The following is a 14,344-nucleotide window of genomic DNA, read 5'->3' as shown; positions in this document are numbered from 1 at the left end:
CCTTTCCGTGCCGACGTCAGGATGGCCGGGTTAGTGCGAGACGGACATCTCCGGCACAGACTTCTTTTTTGATGAGAGCGGACAGCGGTCGGGGGCTTCGTAGCGTATCCGGATCTCGGGCGCCGAGAAGGGAACTCAGGCTCAATGACCGGGCCACGCGTTACAGTTTCTGACCTGAAAATTCGCGAGGGGCCGCACAGCTTATTTCGGGAGACATGCTTTGTGCGGCTCGTTTCGTACTAACCGCTGGCATAAAGCGACGCGCAAGCACAAGCAGTCAGTACAAAGGGGGTCTCGGAGAGTTGAATCTCGTTGCACTTCGCGAAAACACCAGGCTCACTCTTTTCTTAGCGAAACAGTTTCTTCTTTTTTCACTGCAGAGATGAGGGTGTTGGACGCGCAACTACACGCCGTCAGTAGAAAGCGTGGCTAGGAGAGTGGATTCTGGTTCTTGCCTCGCACTGGAAACTGCCGGGTCACTCTCCCTGTAGCTACCCGAGAGTTTCTTCTTTTCTCACTTTAGACATGAGGCTGCCCCTTTTCACTGTATTTTCGGCGGCATCAATTTTCTACAATTTGATCTCAGCTGTCGATTACAGTGCCGCCGGTTCGCAGGGTGCAAGTCAGGCTGAGTTGGGAGTCGCTGGGGGAACTGCTGTGGGCTCGGACGTGGATGAGTCCGCTCAGGGGGGTGCATTTTCTGTTGCGGTTCGGACGGGTGAAAGCGACGAACACGACGTTGAAAGTGAAGAAGAGTTTGATCCGGACACAAGCAGCAGATCCAGCTGGAAAGGGCGTAGATACCGTCTGTCTGAGCTGAATACGGGCCGCAGCACAAGCAGGAAGAAACGAAAAAGAGTTGTCGGTCTGGTTTCCGATGCACTTCCGGTCCTTGCCCTTTTGGCGGTACTCTGGTTCGTAACCAGAGGTGAAGGTGTCGAGGAGTTGGTCGGGCAAGAGATTATGCGAGTTCAGCACCGGCTGATGTACAGGATGCCTGGCAGTGGCCTACGGAGAGCGCCACCCGCATACTCGGACTGGCGTTCTGACGATTCACCATATTTATTATCCGTGGAAGTGCTTCCAGTGTCGATGGGGGGTCCACCAGCCAAACCCCGTGCCCGTGACACCCCACGTAGGGGTGTGAGGGGGTTCGTGCAGGGGATAGCGCATCAAGCTCGCTCGTTTTTTTCTTGATGGTAGGTTACTGGCTTACACGTACTGGCACGGGTTCAGTGTGCAGCATCCAGGTGTTAGATGGAGGAAGGCAGATCGTGTTGCGCTGACGGCTTCTACAGACCTCTAACCAGTGAAGTGAAGGCGCACTTCACCCCTTCGGATGCCCCAGCGCTTGACTGCCGATAGCTTCCCAGGTGCTTCTAGTCGGACTGGTCGTACCAACGTGCCACAGCCGCTCTCCCTGTGTGTTGACATTGTCGAGATCGGCAAAGTTGTTCTGGAGTCAAGAGACGTGACCGGGACAGTCACAGTATGGTATTATCGCTATAAAGGCGCAACTGCTGTAACATCTAATTTCGCCTCCGATCGGATGTGCCCTACACCGGCACCGTCTCGGTTTTGCGCTGCAAAGCGAACGCACGGCGACAGCGTTCCAACAACCCGGGGGATCCGTTTTTCTCCCCGATGATGTACACATGTATCAATCCATTGAGGATGGACATCAAACACAACACGTACAAGAGCATTTGACCGAACCACGTGGATAATTCAGAACCACCCCCACGCGTAGCCAGGTTGTCGTTTTTGCGTTGCCACTCGAGATCCATTGTAAGGAGTTCTTTGGTTTCAGCAAGGTGTCGCTCCTCAGATGATCGCTTTGCCGGAGCTTCTTCTCGAAAGTGACTGCCTGTCCCGGTGGGTCGTGATACTGGAGCTCTGTCGCCATCAGTTCTCGCAGGTGGGGGCCCACCGCCTGTCTGTGATTCATGAGGCTTCCCAAGCGCAACATCTGGTTGAAGGCCGAGTAGCTCTCTGGCTTCGACCACTTCGCGTTCGGCTTGCTTGGCGAGGTGGCTATACATGTTCTTCTCCTCAGCGTCGGTAACGATGCGCTTTACAATTCCGATTACGTTTTGGGCCTGTTGTTGCTTTCTTACCTCCTTGGCTGGGCAGTTAACCATGAACACGCACGAGAGCTCGCTCTCTGGGACTGCGACCAGAAATACAAGGAATGAACCAAAGAGAAAACTGAGAGGCAATAATAGTGGATTCGCCCACAGGCTTTTCCGAAAAGCCCCGCCCCGGCTGAAAATCAGAGCGGCATTGAGCAGACACGCGCCAAGCCACAAGAATATGACCGACGCCTCAGTGCGTCCGTCTCTACCACACGTTTCCTCCTTCGTTCGCATACCCGGTCGCAGACCCTGACCGACCAAAGAGTCGGGGGATGGCGTAGGGGTGTGCTCTTGCATGCTAACTTCTGCCCATGACTGCGCTGTCCACTCCTGCGGCAGTTCCGTGCTACTCGGTCCTTTCAGAATACGCGCCACTCTCTTGACTGACAGCTCGCTGTTGTGTCCGCTTGCCACCAGCGCCTCAGCGCTGTGACTCCGTTGTAATTCCCGAGGCCACACCCGGCGCAGAACTTCCCTCCTTGAGTCCGGCGGTCTTCGAGGTGCACCTGTTCTCGATTCTAGAAATGAAGCACCACCGGGGCTCCTTTCCGGCTTCCTTCCGCGACTTCCGTGCGATGTGTTAGCAGCACCTGTGGGGCGCGCGACACCGCCACTACGCGGCGGCTCTTCTGTATGAATTTTCGCTTCGGGACGTTCTTGCACGGACTCCGCTGCTCCTCGATCCCTGCCATGTAGACCTTGTTGCGGGGGTTTGCTGAGCAATTCGTCACTTCTGATGTTGGGTTTCCTGTGTGCCCGGGTCAGTTCCAGCCGTCTCGCAATGGTGTCCGCCGGAATATCGTGCAATTTGAGGAGCTGTTCGACATGCTGGCGGTGAAGCAGCTCCTCCCTAACTTCTCTCTGTAGCCACGCGCAGGGCAGAGGCCTCCGGGCTGGTCCGTAGAGCAGCGCGAACAAGAGGACGAGCGCTAGAACGTCGACGAGAACCATTGCCGCCACTCCGCCGATCGCTCGAGTCCCTAAGGGGTTAGTGCTCGGGGCACGGCGTGCTAGAGGAGCCAGAGATGGTATAGACCATAGCATTGCCAGAGAGAGACCGAGGAGCATCGCAACTGAGGAGAAGAAAGAAGCGAAGGGGTTGGGTGTGCCGTACGCACCAATCGCCAGCATCAAGTAGGCAATCGACGACAGAATGCCGTACAAGATTTGCAGTTTGTATACCGCAAACGATGTCACCACGGTTGCGCGACCCTCTCGCACCAATGTTAGGATACCCACGACCCCGCACGAATCGAACTGTGCCGTAGCTTCTCCTTTGCCAGTATCTGCGGAAGAATCGGTTGTCGGATCAGAAGTGAGGGCAGGAACATTTTGGGAAGCCCCGTGCTGGTCTGTCACAACAGCGAAAGGGGCAACAGAGTGACAGAGTCCGCCACGGCCAAACGCCACGCCAACTTGAGCTTGCTTGATGGCAAAGCAATCATTCGTGCCATCCCCTACCATAGCGACTACAAGGTCTTGTCGCTGGAAGAGCTCGACTACCAGAGCTTTTGTTTGTGGCGAGAGCCGTGCAAATATCCGGACCCGCAAAAGAATGCGATCTATCAAAGTTGGAGGTTTTGCCTTGATAAGCGAAACGGCACTGCTTGGACGGCTTCCCTTCTTGCCTTTCGGCCCTCCGGATAGGCGCCACGCGCTATTTTGTACAAGTGGGATCTCATCCGTGCTTTGACTATCTTGCGAACCATTCCGGCTCCGACACCATAGCAACCGTTCCTCCTCGTCTGACTCTTCATCGTCTTCTACGTCTTCGTAGTCATGCTGTGGGAGTGTGTGATGCATCAGCGTGGTATCAGGGGCTTCTGCCAGAATTTCGACAGCTCTTGCCGTTAGAGCCAGTTCCCTGTATTCCTCTGTGAACAGAATTCTCCAGCTTTCCACCTCCTCGCCGGAGTCCACATCGATCCATTTCACGCGGTTCCAGAGTGCGGAAACATCGCCTCGCCCGACTGCGCCAATGTTTTTCAGAGCACCGCTGATGGTGTTGGGAGAGCCACCACCATCCTCATTTACCACGTCACCGAGGATGACCCGGTGTGTACCACCGACTGAATCTTCGTTCCCGGGCTTCTCAAGGCGCCTGCCGCCGTTCAGGAGAGTGTCTTCCAAAGACGCACCCACCATTCCTGTACGTCGCGCCACCGATATTGCAGTCATAGGAGAGTCACCTGTATTGTTCAGACAGGCAGGACGGAGTAAGGAAAAATGACCAGGATATCTGCTTTCCGGCGCAAAAACCTGAGTCGCTGTTATAGCACACACACAAGTTTTTCTATCCGCTCATATGCTTGCTTGGTCGTGTGTGCCACTTCTGCACAGAACGGCTCCGATACGTAAATAGTAGGTTGGGTATGTGTAGCAGAACGCTGCGTGCAGTCGTTCATCAGCGCGAGCGGAGACCTTGGGATGAAGTTCGCCACCGTACAAGAGTGCACCTTGAAGAGGATGAACGCTTCACCCATCGACCACAACTGAACTTCACTTCAGCGTGCTTAGTCAGAGTCACAAAGGGTGGCCATGATAAAAGACATACCAGCAGGCAGCTCGGCGAATGCACATTACTCGGAGGGTGGTAGAACGCGTATCAAAAGCACTTGAACCTGGGTTTCAACTCACTCGGATCTGCCATAAAGTCGGAATTGCTGCCGCCTTGCAGTATCACCAGGCTCAACTCAAGCTTACGAACTAACTGACGCCACGGAAGTCGGTTTCACGTGGTCTCCAGGCGGCCCTAGAGATTTATCACCTTACAGTATGGCAACATCACCAAAGTCCTGCGGTACCGAAATGGTTCTTACTCTCCAGACTACAGGACAAGGTGGAAAGAGAAGAAGCATGTCTCTCCGAAGCATTTCCTCTTCCTGTCACAGCGAAGTATACGCACTACCGTTATTTGAAGGACTAGCTAACTTTTCAAGCGAAATAGTACGTATCCTGCTCCAGCGTCCGCACAGGGCAACACGCGTCGAAGACTGCTTGTTACTCGTGCCATACTGTGTCAAAGGTCTTGTGATTACATGTCTTCGGAAGCATACGCCCACTCACCGGTGACAATGACCGATCGTATCCCTGCAGCGCGAAGCTGCTGAACGGCGTAAGCAGCGTCAGCCCGCAATTCATTCCTGAAGAGAAGCAAGCCTTGCATAACGAGTTCACTCTCGATAGCGGCCCGCTCAAGATTTGGCCACGTGCTCAGCCCTCCTCTCACCCCCATAGTTTTGCAGGCGGCCGCCAGCACGTACACTCCCTCTCGTGCGTACATTCCCGCACGCTCCAGAAACCCAGGTGGTACCGTCTCCGGTCTGCACAAAGCGGCTACAGCTTCGTAGCTTCCCTTGCAAAATACGAGCACTTCAGCCTCATTTGCAGTTCCAGAGGCACTCCGCCGTGCAACAACAACGCTCATGAGCTGTCTCACTGGGTCGAAGAGGAGCCGCTGCAGCAGCACGAAGCCACCTTGCAGATCGTCTGATCCTCCCCCTTGATGCGGCAGGCTCGCTGACGTTGGTTTGGGCGGCAAGAAAAGAAGTCTGCGCGTAGCACCCGCAGCTTCTGCTCCTTGCCCGCCATCGGCACTCCACTCGACGCACCAACCTGTGGACTGAAACATCTGTTGTTCCAGAGGAGTGCCAAGGACCCTGTCCTCTACTACGGAGAGGCCGTGGCAGCACGCTAGACATTCCAGAAGCCGGGATGGTAACAATCCTCGCAAGGTTGAAGTCCCTCGGACGTCACCATGCGAAGGATGTGCTACCTGCTGGGACGGACGAAGCCCCGCTAAGGCAGCGGGAGACGGCCCTGCTGGATCGTACGGGACAAGGGCCTTCACTTCGTCTCCTTCCACTGGCTGGCAACCAACGAACGAGAAGTCCTCTCGAGTCAGTGTGCCTGTCTTATCGAAACATACCACTCGCACGCTCGCGGCTGCCGGCAGCTTGCCGGGAGCCGCGCAGGCAACGAAAAATGGACGGACAACGGGAATTGAGGACGAAATCTCAAGGGTCTTACTCCGCATTTCATCAGAAAGCTGGTTCCCGTGCGTCTTCAGCGGTGTGAGAGCTGATGTTCTGCCCTGGGGGCCTGGCTGGGATGTCCGCGGGGCATAGAAAGCTGCAACTACTTCATCTTGGAACGCTTGTCGCTGTAGTGTTACTGCGACAAAACGGTCAGTCTCAGCGCCGCCGCACAGCCGAAGCCTTCGAGCCGCGAGCGCAGCAAACAAACCACAAAGACCCGGGAGCCACAGGGGCAGCAGGCTCAGCAGCGACTCGACTGAGTACCGGAATGAAAGTAACAGACTCCTGGTGTGAGCTGCATGGATAGAAAGAAGGACGATCCAGAAGATAAGAAGAATTAAGCACACCCAGGGCAGCTGGCGACCAAATTGGAACATTTCTGGTTCCGGAAATCGAAGGCGGCGGAGCTGCTGCCCTGCCGCTGTCTGCATCCCTGTACGAACTGCCACGCCCCAGCAAACACCCCCCTCGTTCGAGGCACCTGCATCCATGAGCGCCGCGACCACTTGACTTTGGACGCCGGCAGCTGCGTCGAGCTCGCTCTCGAAGTTGGTGCACACACCTGATCCGCCTGGTTTCTCGCTCTTGTACGCTTTTGTACGCGCCTCCTCCGCCTCCACTGCGGCCGAGAGGCCCTCCATGTCCAGGATCCGACTGCGCCCTCGGGCCTCGGTGCACGAGATTACACGGGTACCGGCGTACACTAGGCTATCAGCAATATGTCCCCCCCATACCCGATATGACACTTGTTCGTCGAGATTTCCATCGAGCTTCCTTGGCACAAAAGCACGTAGTGGTCGTTTCCGCAGGGGCGCCACGTCTCCTCTAAGCGAGGACTCATCCACAGCTACTGTCCCATTCACAAGTAACATATCACATGGGACGGTACCTCCACGTGTCAGACGGACAATGTCACCAGGTACAATTGAAGTTGCCGGCGCTTTCACCCAAGCGGACACGAGCCGCGACCCCCCAGCGACCCCTGAATCTTTACGGTCGAGTAGACGAAGTAGCGTCGCAGGCTGCTCTACAACTGCCTTCTCCCGTGAGGCCGCAAAACCCAACAGATTGCTTTGTTGAGATACCATCAGCCGAGTTCGTGTAAGCAACTCGGAGACAGCGAACACCAGTAACACAACTAGCAACATGAAGTTATGAGTGAAGCAATGATACCAGCATGCAGCCAGAATGGCCAAATACACGGAATTGTGCAAAAGGGAAGTGATGACAAAACCCCAGAAGGGAGTCGAGGGCACTCGCAGGCGATTCTGCTCCACCGACAGCCGATCGGCAATATCGCTAGGACGCAATAAAACTCTGTGGAAGGCTCCGACTGCGTTGTCCACTGCTGTCTCGTCGGACGCTCCCGCAATGGCCTTCGCGAGGCGTTGAGCATCTGTGATCGCCCCATTTTCTTGAACAGCAGCTGTGAGTATGAAGACAGAATCACAATCCGAGTACCGCAGGCGCATGCTTTCCACATCAACATATCGGTGAGTTTGGAGGCCTATGGACTGTCGGACTTCAACGACTGTGCGTGTCATGAGTGCCGCCAAGACCTGGTGCCCTACTCCCCATTGACTGGCTTCTTGTTCTGTCATGAACATCCCAGCGAGTTCCCCTAACGGTGGCTGTGAGCATGCTCTTTCAGTCGCGTCAGAAGATGGAGGACCCCCTTGCTTTTGCGAGGCAGAGACTGCTAGATCTGCGGAATTCTGCGGAGATTTGCCTCCGGCCATGGTATCAGCTGTAGCGGCTGCCATAGCCGTGAATCTGGCCCAGCGTAATTCACTCGCTGGTGTTCGCACATTGGCCCCCCGTGTCTTGAGTTGTTGACCATATTGCAGCTGACCTAATCTCCCCTGGCGCGCGAGCTTCTCGATGAGGTGATGAGAGAGGTAGGCGTAGCGGACGCGTAGAAAGGTACACGCGCTTAGGGGGGCTGGTACCAAGCTAATATCGCGCAGAAATTGCTTCCAAAGGCCTTGAGCGAGAGCCAAGTAACAGAAGCAGAACAAGATCAAGCTGACACATACACGCTCACGGATCTGCATACACTCAGTGTTGGCAGCCCAGTAGGTGGCATGGCTGGCGGGAACCGACTTCGAAAAATCGTGCTGCAGGGATTCCTCCACCCCCGGCCCTGCGGGCTTCGAACTCGCCCCTCCGCTCGAGTTTTGGAGAACTGGCACCGGTTCCAGAGTTGTTGGAGGAGGGCCAGGTATCTGCGCCTCGAAAAAAACACTTGGGATGAAGAGAGCGGTGAGCCCTACCCTTGGGCCGCGTACAACTGCAGCAGTAATCGCGATAAACGGTAGAACAGTAGCAAGAGCGATTGAAATGACCAATACATTCTGAACCAGTGAACCCAGGAGGCTTCGATTGCAACCCTCCTGCTGAAGTAACATCCCGCGAACGAAGATTAGTGGACTGGTATATAGGCTTTCTGAATACCGCAACCTCTTTTCCTTCACAGATTTTCCTTCGTCTGCGTCGGCGAAGTGTGCCTCCGGCTCAGCTCTATTTCTGCTGTCGGGTCCGGCATCGAGATCGACGCCGAGTCTTGGCGCCTTTGACTCCCTTTCTTCTTGATCTATGATGAGTTCGTCGACGAGCTGCGCTTGCCTTCTCGCCGCGTGTTTCCAACGGGCAGACCTCACGAGCCACCACAGAAGTGTCAAGGCCACGAGAACACCGTAACTGGCCAGACAAAAATAAACGAAGTTGGGAGGGACAGGAGTTGTTGAAGGGGTTATCGGACAGGACGGCGACGTTTTTGAAGACGGTAATTCTGAAGCTCCCGTCGAGGCATGGGCGATCTCCGGAATCGCTGACTGCGTGGACGCTGGATCGGTCAGGCCTGCCCTAGATGGCTGCTTTGCAGTGCTGAAGCCAATAGTTGACGTCTTCCCTCCCGGGCGTGTGCGAGTTTCTGTTCTTGACGTAAAGTGGCCTTTCAGGCTGTCTCCCGAGTTGTGTCGTTGCCTGCTGATGTGGTGCTCTTGCGTCCCGGTGAATGGGAGTTCGCCTTTCCCTGGCACGGCACCAGCGAAAGAAAAAAAGACGCAGCAGCAGCGAGTCCACGTGCTCGCATTGCCGCGAAAGTCTCCAACAACCCTATCGACTGGGCTTATCGAACATGCTACTAATACACACAGAAATAAACACACAGCGGCTCCCCGGAAACAGCACCGTACTATACACTGCAAACCCAGGGTCAAGCCCCCCACGGTGCTTGTGGACAGAGACAGTGACCTTTTCCGGTTAACGGCGATGCCTGACAGGGGCCAAAGCCCCGCTGCCTTCTGAAACTGATTCATCGCGCCTGCCTTGTCCTAGCCCTTCCCAAGATCCGGGAGCACCTAGAGAGGAGCTCGTTGCTCGCGGGCGGCGCTCACGGGGTTTGGGAGGCTGAGGAAGGAACGGAGCAAGGTTGTGCTTGGAGAACAGAGGAAAAGGGTCGAGCTCAGGCGCCAACCCGAGATGGTTTCTCAGGCAATAACTCATTCTCCGGCTATCGCACCACCAAGCAGCGTGGCGACAGCATTGCCGGGACTCGGATCCAATCTCGGGCAAGTCTGCGTTCACAGACCAGATTTCATGCAGGAGGTACCAAATGTAGGAGCGATAAAGCCGGGCGAGATAGGAGACGGGCCACGAAAACTACTGCGCTGGCCAGGGCAATCAGGTGGTCGGATTGGCTGATTGCAGCTCCGGGACGCCCTGCCCTGGTTCACTGAAGATTCAAATCTTTCTTGTTCGGAGTCTGTACAAAGAACTTCTTCGTGAGACCTGGGGGCGAGCAAAAGGCTTCAAATCCGGACGAAGACAGCCTATCGGGGAGGGGGAAGAACTATCCGCCGTGTCACAGCCTGGTGACCCCCCGTCGAAATGCCTTCAGAGCAGCTGTGAGAGACCGGCCAGCGTCACACTGTCTCGTCACCCCAGCCAAAACTCGCCCGAACGAACTGTCGGTGGCCGATTCATCTGGTGTAATAAGAGTCGCTTCCGCCGGGTGGCTTTGGGACAGACGTTGTGGTGCAGCAATGGGAGAAATAGTGTGACGAAGACAACGGTACGCACCGATTAGGGAGCCGTCAGCTGCCCGTTGACGTGGTGAGCTGCGCTCGTGAGTACTCAACTTGTAGGCCACAAGTTTTTCGTCCGGAGGCTAGTGCTCGACAACAGTCATAGGAAAACGAGACAACAAGGGAAGTGCTGCTAGTCAACAAACTCGAGGACAGCCGTCAAACGCTTCGACTAACCATGATCGTGGCGCTCCCCGAGTCAAAGAAATCCTTTGTTTGAAAAGACACCACGGACGGATGCTGCACTAAGTGCTCCAGTCCTAAATACATTACGGAGAGATATCTCAAACTCTGACTCGAGGCGCTTGACTCGCCCCGCTCAACCAGACACGTGCTTCTTTGGGACCGCCCGCAAGCCAACTCGAACGCGGCCGCGGGGCTGGCGAACGAGCTTGCGACGGCGCTGCACCGTTTCCAGCATGCGCCCAACCTCGCGCGGTACCCGAGACAGTGACCGTCACAACTAAAACCGAGCATTCTTTATAGACTCGTCCTTCCTACATTGTCTGGCATCCCGGAGCAAAACGGGTCACACCACCGCTTGCTTCTCTCGTAGGCTCATGCTGCCTGCCGCGTGTGCCTTCGGCGTTTCTTTGTGAGCGACAGCTGATGTGTACGGCCAGAGAAATGTGACTAGATTGTACTAAGGTCATCTAACATCCTCAGAGACAGCAGCTGACGTCTGGACAACCACTCCCCCGCTGGAGTTGCCGTAAGCAGGCCATTCCTGGCTCTCCTGCACACCCTCTGAAGTTACGGAACACATTTCCCTTTCTGCAGCCATTCTCTTCTGCTCTCCATCCCCCCTGGGGCTATTCTAGGGCCCGGCATTCTAACGGCATGTACGGCCCGCAGCAGAGTCTTCCTAGCACTTCTGAACCCCCAACATGTGTGGGACTAGAAAGCAGTACTATCACGAAAGCGTGATTAGTGGTTGTTCAGGTGGTTCTTCGAGACGTCCAGGGTGACTTCCACTGCAGCTCACTACTGGTCAATGATCCCTACGGAGCAGTAGTCCTGCATTGAGAATGCGACAGACGAGCCGCCGCAAAACAGGCAGCCCCGCAAAAACGCCTCCTGGAGGCGAAAACACAGGCTGTCCACAAAAAGATGCCAGAAACGCACCCCTACGACTCAAATGTCGTGCAACACTCTCCGTCAACCCGTCAACACTAGTCAGCGCGCACGCCCGAGGAATCTGAACTACGGGACAGACGACATCCGGTACGGGGGTCCTCTGTCCCTCCTACCCAACGCGACAGAAGAGCTCATTCAAGGAACAGCGGGTGCCGAAAACTCAACAGTTCTCGCATGCAAATAAACGACGAGGCCCGCAGCAGCACCCGAGTGCCTGTCCCAGCCTCGAAGATCCGTCGCTCGCCTACAAGAACATCGCACAGTCGGATCGGCTTCACCCGGGACAGCCTCCATCGAGTTCCCTGAGCTGCTTGCAGCACCTGGGACTGCCCATGTTGTGCACGGTACCAAAGAAGCCTGCATACGATTCACTCTTCTTCACCATAGCTGTCTCTGTCGCTGGCAGGCTACGACCAGAAAACCTTCCCGCGGTACGCCGGACCCCGTCGGTAGCAACGCCACATCTCATTCAGATTTCAGCAGGCCACAGAAAAGGCGTTCTTGCTTTCTGCGCCCTGCTGCCCCAACACCAGACGAGGTTTGCTGGCGTGATCTACCACTTGGATGGCTTAGCTCATTCCATGGTTTCGGGCCCTTCCGTCGTGACGTTCTTTGCTTCGCCGCCCGTAACCTCTTCTATGGTACTGGCTCCTTCTCTCGACACCCTTACTCTCCTTCCAGAGCGTTTTCCTGTGGCTGGTCACTGTCGTCGTCCTCTGTCTCAGTCCCCGGAATCTCCCAGTACTGCTCGGGCTCAGGATTGACAGGAATCCACCGAGGCGCAGCTGCGCCCATACTATTGACAAGCTGATTAGCAGCCCAAGCCAGCGAGCTCCGAAGCGAAGTGAGTGAACTGCGCCTCCTCAAGTAGAAAAGTAGGGCTACAAAAACTGCAGCCGGTATGAGGTCTATGAACAGCATGAGAGCTTTAGACCGGCCCTTGGACTTTATAGAGCTAACCTTCGGCAAAAGGACTACGTTGTCAGACGCAGGGAACGACGACGCATCCAATGTAACGACTCCCAGGCTTTTTCTCCTCTTCTTGACCCGGAGTTCTGAGGCCCGGATCTCGACTAAGGGAGCCCGAGAGCTTGGGACGCGAGACCGTGAAACATTCGCCCGCTCCTCCACAACGGTGGAGTCGTATTCTGGCACAGCCTTCAATTCTCCATGAGACGACGAGGCATACTTCTCCATGGCAGCTGCCACAACCAGCCGACCTACCACAACAAAGAAAAAGCTCCGTCGCATTGCTGGACCAACACATGCAATTTCTGTAACCGGGCACAACCAGCTGAGTCCAATGACGAAAACAGCAGACACGATAACGTTGTGAGGCGGTTCCGAGCAACTTGCCAGGATACGATTAGCGACTGGGATACGACAATGCAAAGGCTTGCCTTTGGTCTCCGAGCCATGCCAGAGGTATGGGCGCCGTCAGCGTGGCTTTTGTCCGGGTGAGACACATGCGGAAATCGCTCCGAGGACACGTCGGACCGGCTGCGCTGGCCCACAAAACATTGTTGAACGGCTTCCGCGCCACAACTCCGTGACAACCCAAGCCGTGGGGAGAACTAAGGTACTCCTGCCCGCCGGTTGCTGCCTTTTTGCGTCCGCGAGAAAGAGGCGAGGGCGGCCGCGCTTGCTGTTTACGGGACAGTGCGACGCACGCGCCCTGACGCCGGTCTCCGTACTCCCGGGGTCTGTCCGTTTAGGAACCGCCAGAACTCTGGTCTGCAGTCGGGAACCGCTGAGACCCCTCAGCGGGACGGCGTTCTCTTTGGTCAGCCGAAGATCTCTAGAGGACGATAACAGGAAGAAGCGACCGTTCATTGGGGAGCTGTCGCTAGACACAGCACGTCTCATTCTGTCGTCGCACCGGGTATTCCCGAGCACACGCTGAAGGGGCTGTGCTGCGCCTCGCTGTCCGGTGCTGCGTAGCGAGTGCGGTGTTGGGCACGACGGCTGATGAGCCGGTTACTGTGCGTCTCGGGAGTAGTTGTGTTACGTGTTTGCTCTGTGTAATAACCGGATACGAGGTCTGTAATCTCCAACAATTACATCCATCAGGCAAACGGAGACAGTGCCGACTGAGTGACTCGGAGTGTTAGCAACGGGCGACGTCGTAGTGCGTTTTCATGAGCACGCCTTCGGAATCCCCGACACGGAGTTGCCCGTCCGCGTAGCGCACCTGACGACTGCCACCTTCGGTAGGGGTGGCTTTGAATAGCCCAGGATTGGTGCGCACGTGTTCCGGCGTCACGGAGAGGAAGCAGAGTCCTTAACACTACCAGTGCACTGCTTCCCAGCTGAGGCGGGGAAGAAAAGCTCAGTCGCGCGGGCCATGTGTTGACCATGTCGTTGTAGTGGCGCGGTATCTTGGCCGCTGGAATTAGGGTTGCGATACCATTCACGGGAGCCACGAATGCCCTCTGTTGCCGGGGTGGAAACTGAGCTCGGCTCGTTTTTAGATGAGGAGTTGCTGAAGTACCCCAGCGGCAGATGGTGGGAAAAACACACTTCTCCTTCCCTACGCTCGCGTTGCACCCAGGCGAGGAGTGTCGTACTGAGAAACGGGCTTCGCGTCGGCACCGGTTAGCTGCCGTGGCACCCACAGCCCTCAGTAGAGTCAGTGGCTTCAGTGTTCTCCGCCTTAGTGCGCCTGCTAGCGGCAATCCGCAAGCGCAGCAAGCCCACCGGGCCGACAGTCGCAGAAATCAGTGGGCTACACAGCCGACCATCTAGGCACAAGTACTCCGCGGGTTTGGGCCGTTTACGAAGACTGTTTCGCCAGTCAGGAACAGTTAGACAAGACGGATTTGGCATTTATACTACATGCGAAGGACAAGGCGAGCTACACAGCCTCTTGGGAGACTGGCCTGCGGAAGGACACAGGGCCGCGAAAGGGCTTGGTGACAAAGTGGTATCGGAGCGTCAGATGGCACCA

At 56.0% G+C, this 14,344-nt stretch overlaps 2 protein-coding genes across 2 annotated transcripts; both read right to left on the bottom strand.

Moving 5' to 3' along the window:
• Window positions 1-1,363: 1,363 nt before the first annotated feature.
• On the bottom strand, window positions 1,364-10,544 carry CSUI_005031 (haloacid dehalogenase family hydrolase domain-containing protein). The gene is made up of 2 exons (XM_068065211.1): window positions 5,202-10,544; window positions 1,364-4,324 (listed from the first exon to the last, which is right to left on the bottom strand). The coding sequence occupies exons 1-2, from the start codon at window positions 9,490-9,492 to the stop codon at window positions 1,557-1,559; spliced, it is 7,059 nt and encodes a 2,352-aa protein (XP_067922812.1). The 5' UTR covers window positions 9,493-10,544; the 3' UTR covers window positions 1,364-1,556.
• A 494-nt stretch (window positions 10,545-11,038) lies between these two features.
• Window positions 11,039-13,447, bottom strand: CSUI_005030 (uncharacterized protein). The gene has a single exon (XM_068065210.1). It carries the CDS (start codon window positions 12,646-12,648, stop codon window positions 12,064-12,066), a length of 585 nt encoding a protein of 194 aa, XP_067922811.1. The 5' UTR covers window positions 12,649-13,447; the 3' UTR covers window positions 11,039-12,063.
• Window positions 13,448-14,344: the final 897 nt, after the last annotated feature.

Source organism: Cystoisospora suis (assembly GCF_002600585.1).
Source record: "Cystoisospora suis strain Wien I chromosome Unknown contig_2410, whole genome shotgun sequence".
Lineage (NCBI taxonomy): Eukaryota > Apicomplexa > Conoidasida > Eucoccidiorida > Sarcocystidae > Cystoisospora > Cystoisospora suis.
This window is presented reverse-complemented; position numbering and strand designations above follow the sequence as displayed.

Coding starts and splice junctions, on each gene's coding strand:
- CSUI_005030 (XM_068065210.1), bottom strand. CDS start 12,648: ATGCGACGGAGCTTTTTCTTTGTTGTGGTAGGTCGGCTGGTTGTGGCA.
- CSUI_005031 (XM_068065211.1), bottom strand. CDS start 9,492: ATGAATCAGTTTCAGAAGGCAGCGGGGCTTTGGCCCCTGTCAGGCATC. Junction 4,325..5,201: donor ACGATCGGTCATTGTCACCG/GTGAGTGGGCGT, acceptor TGAACAATACAG/GTGACTCTCCTATGACTGCA.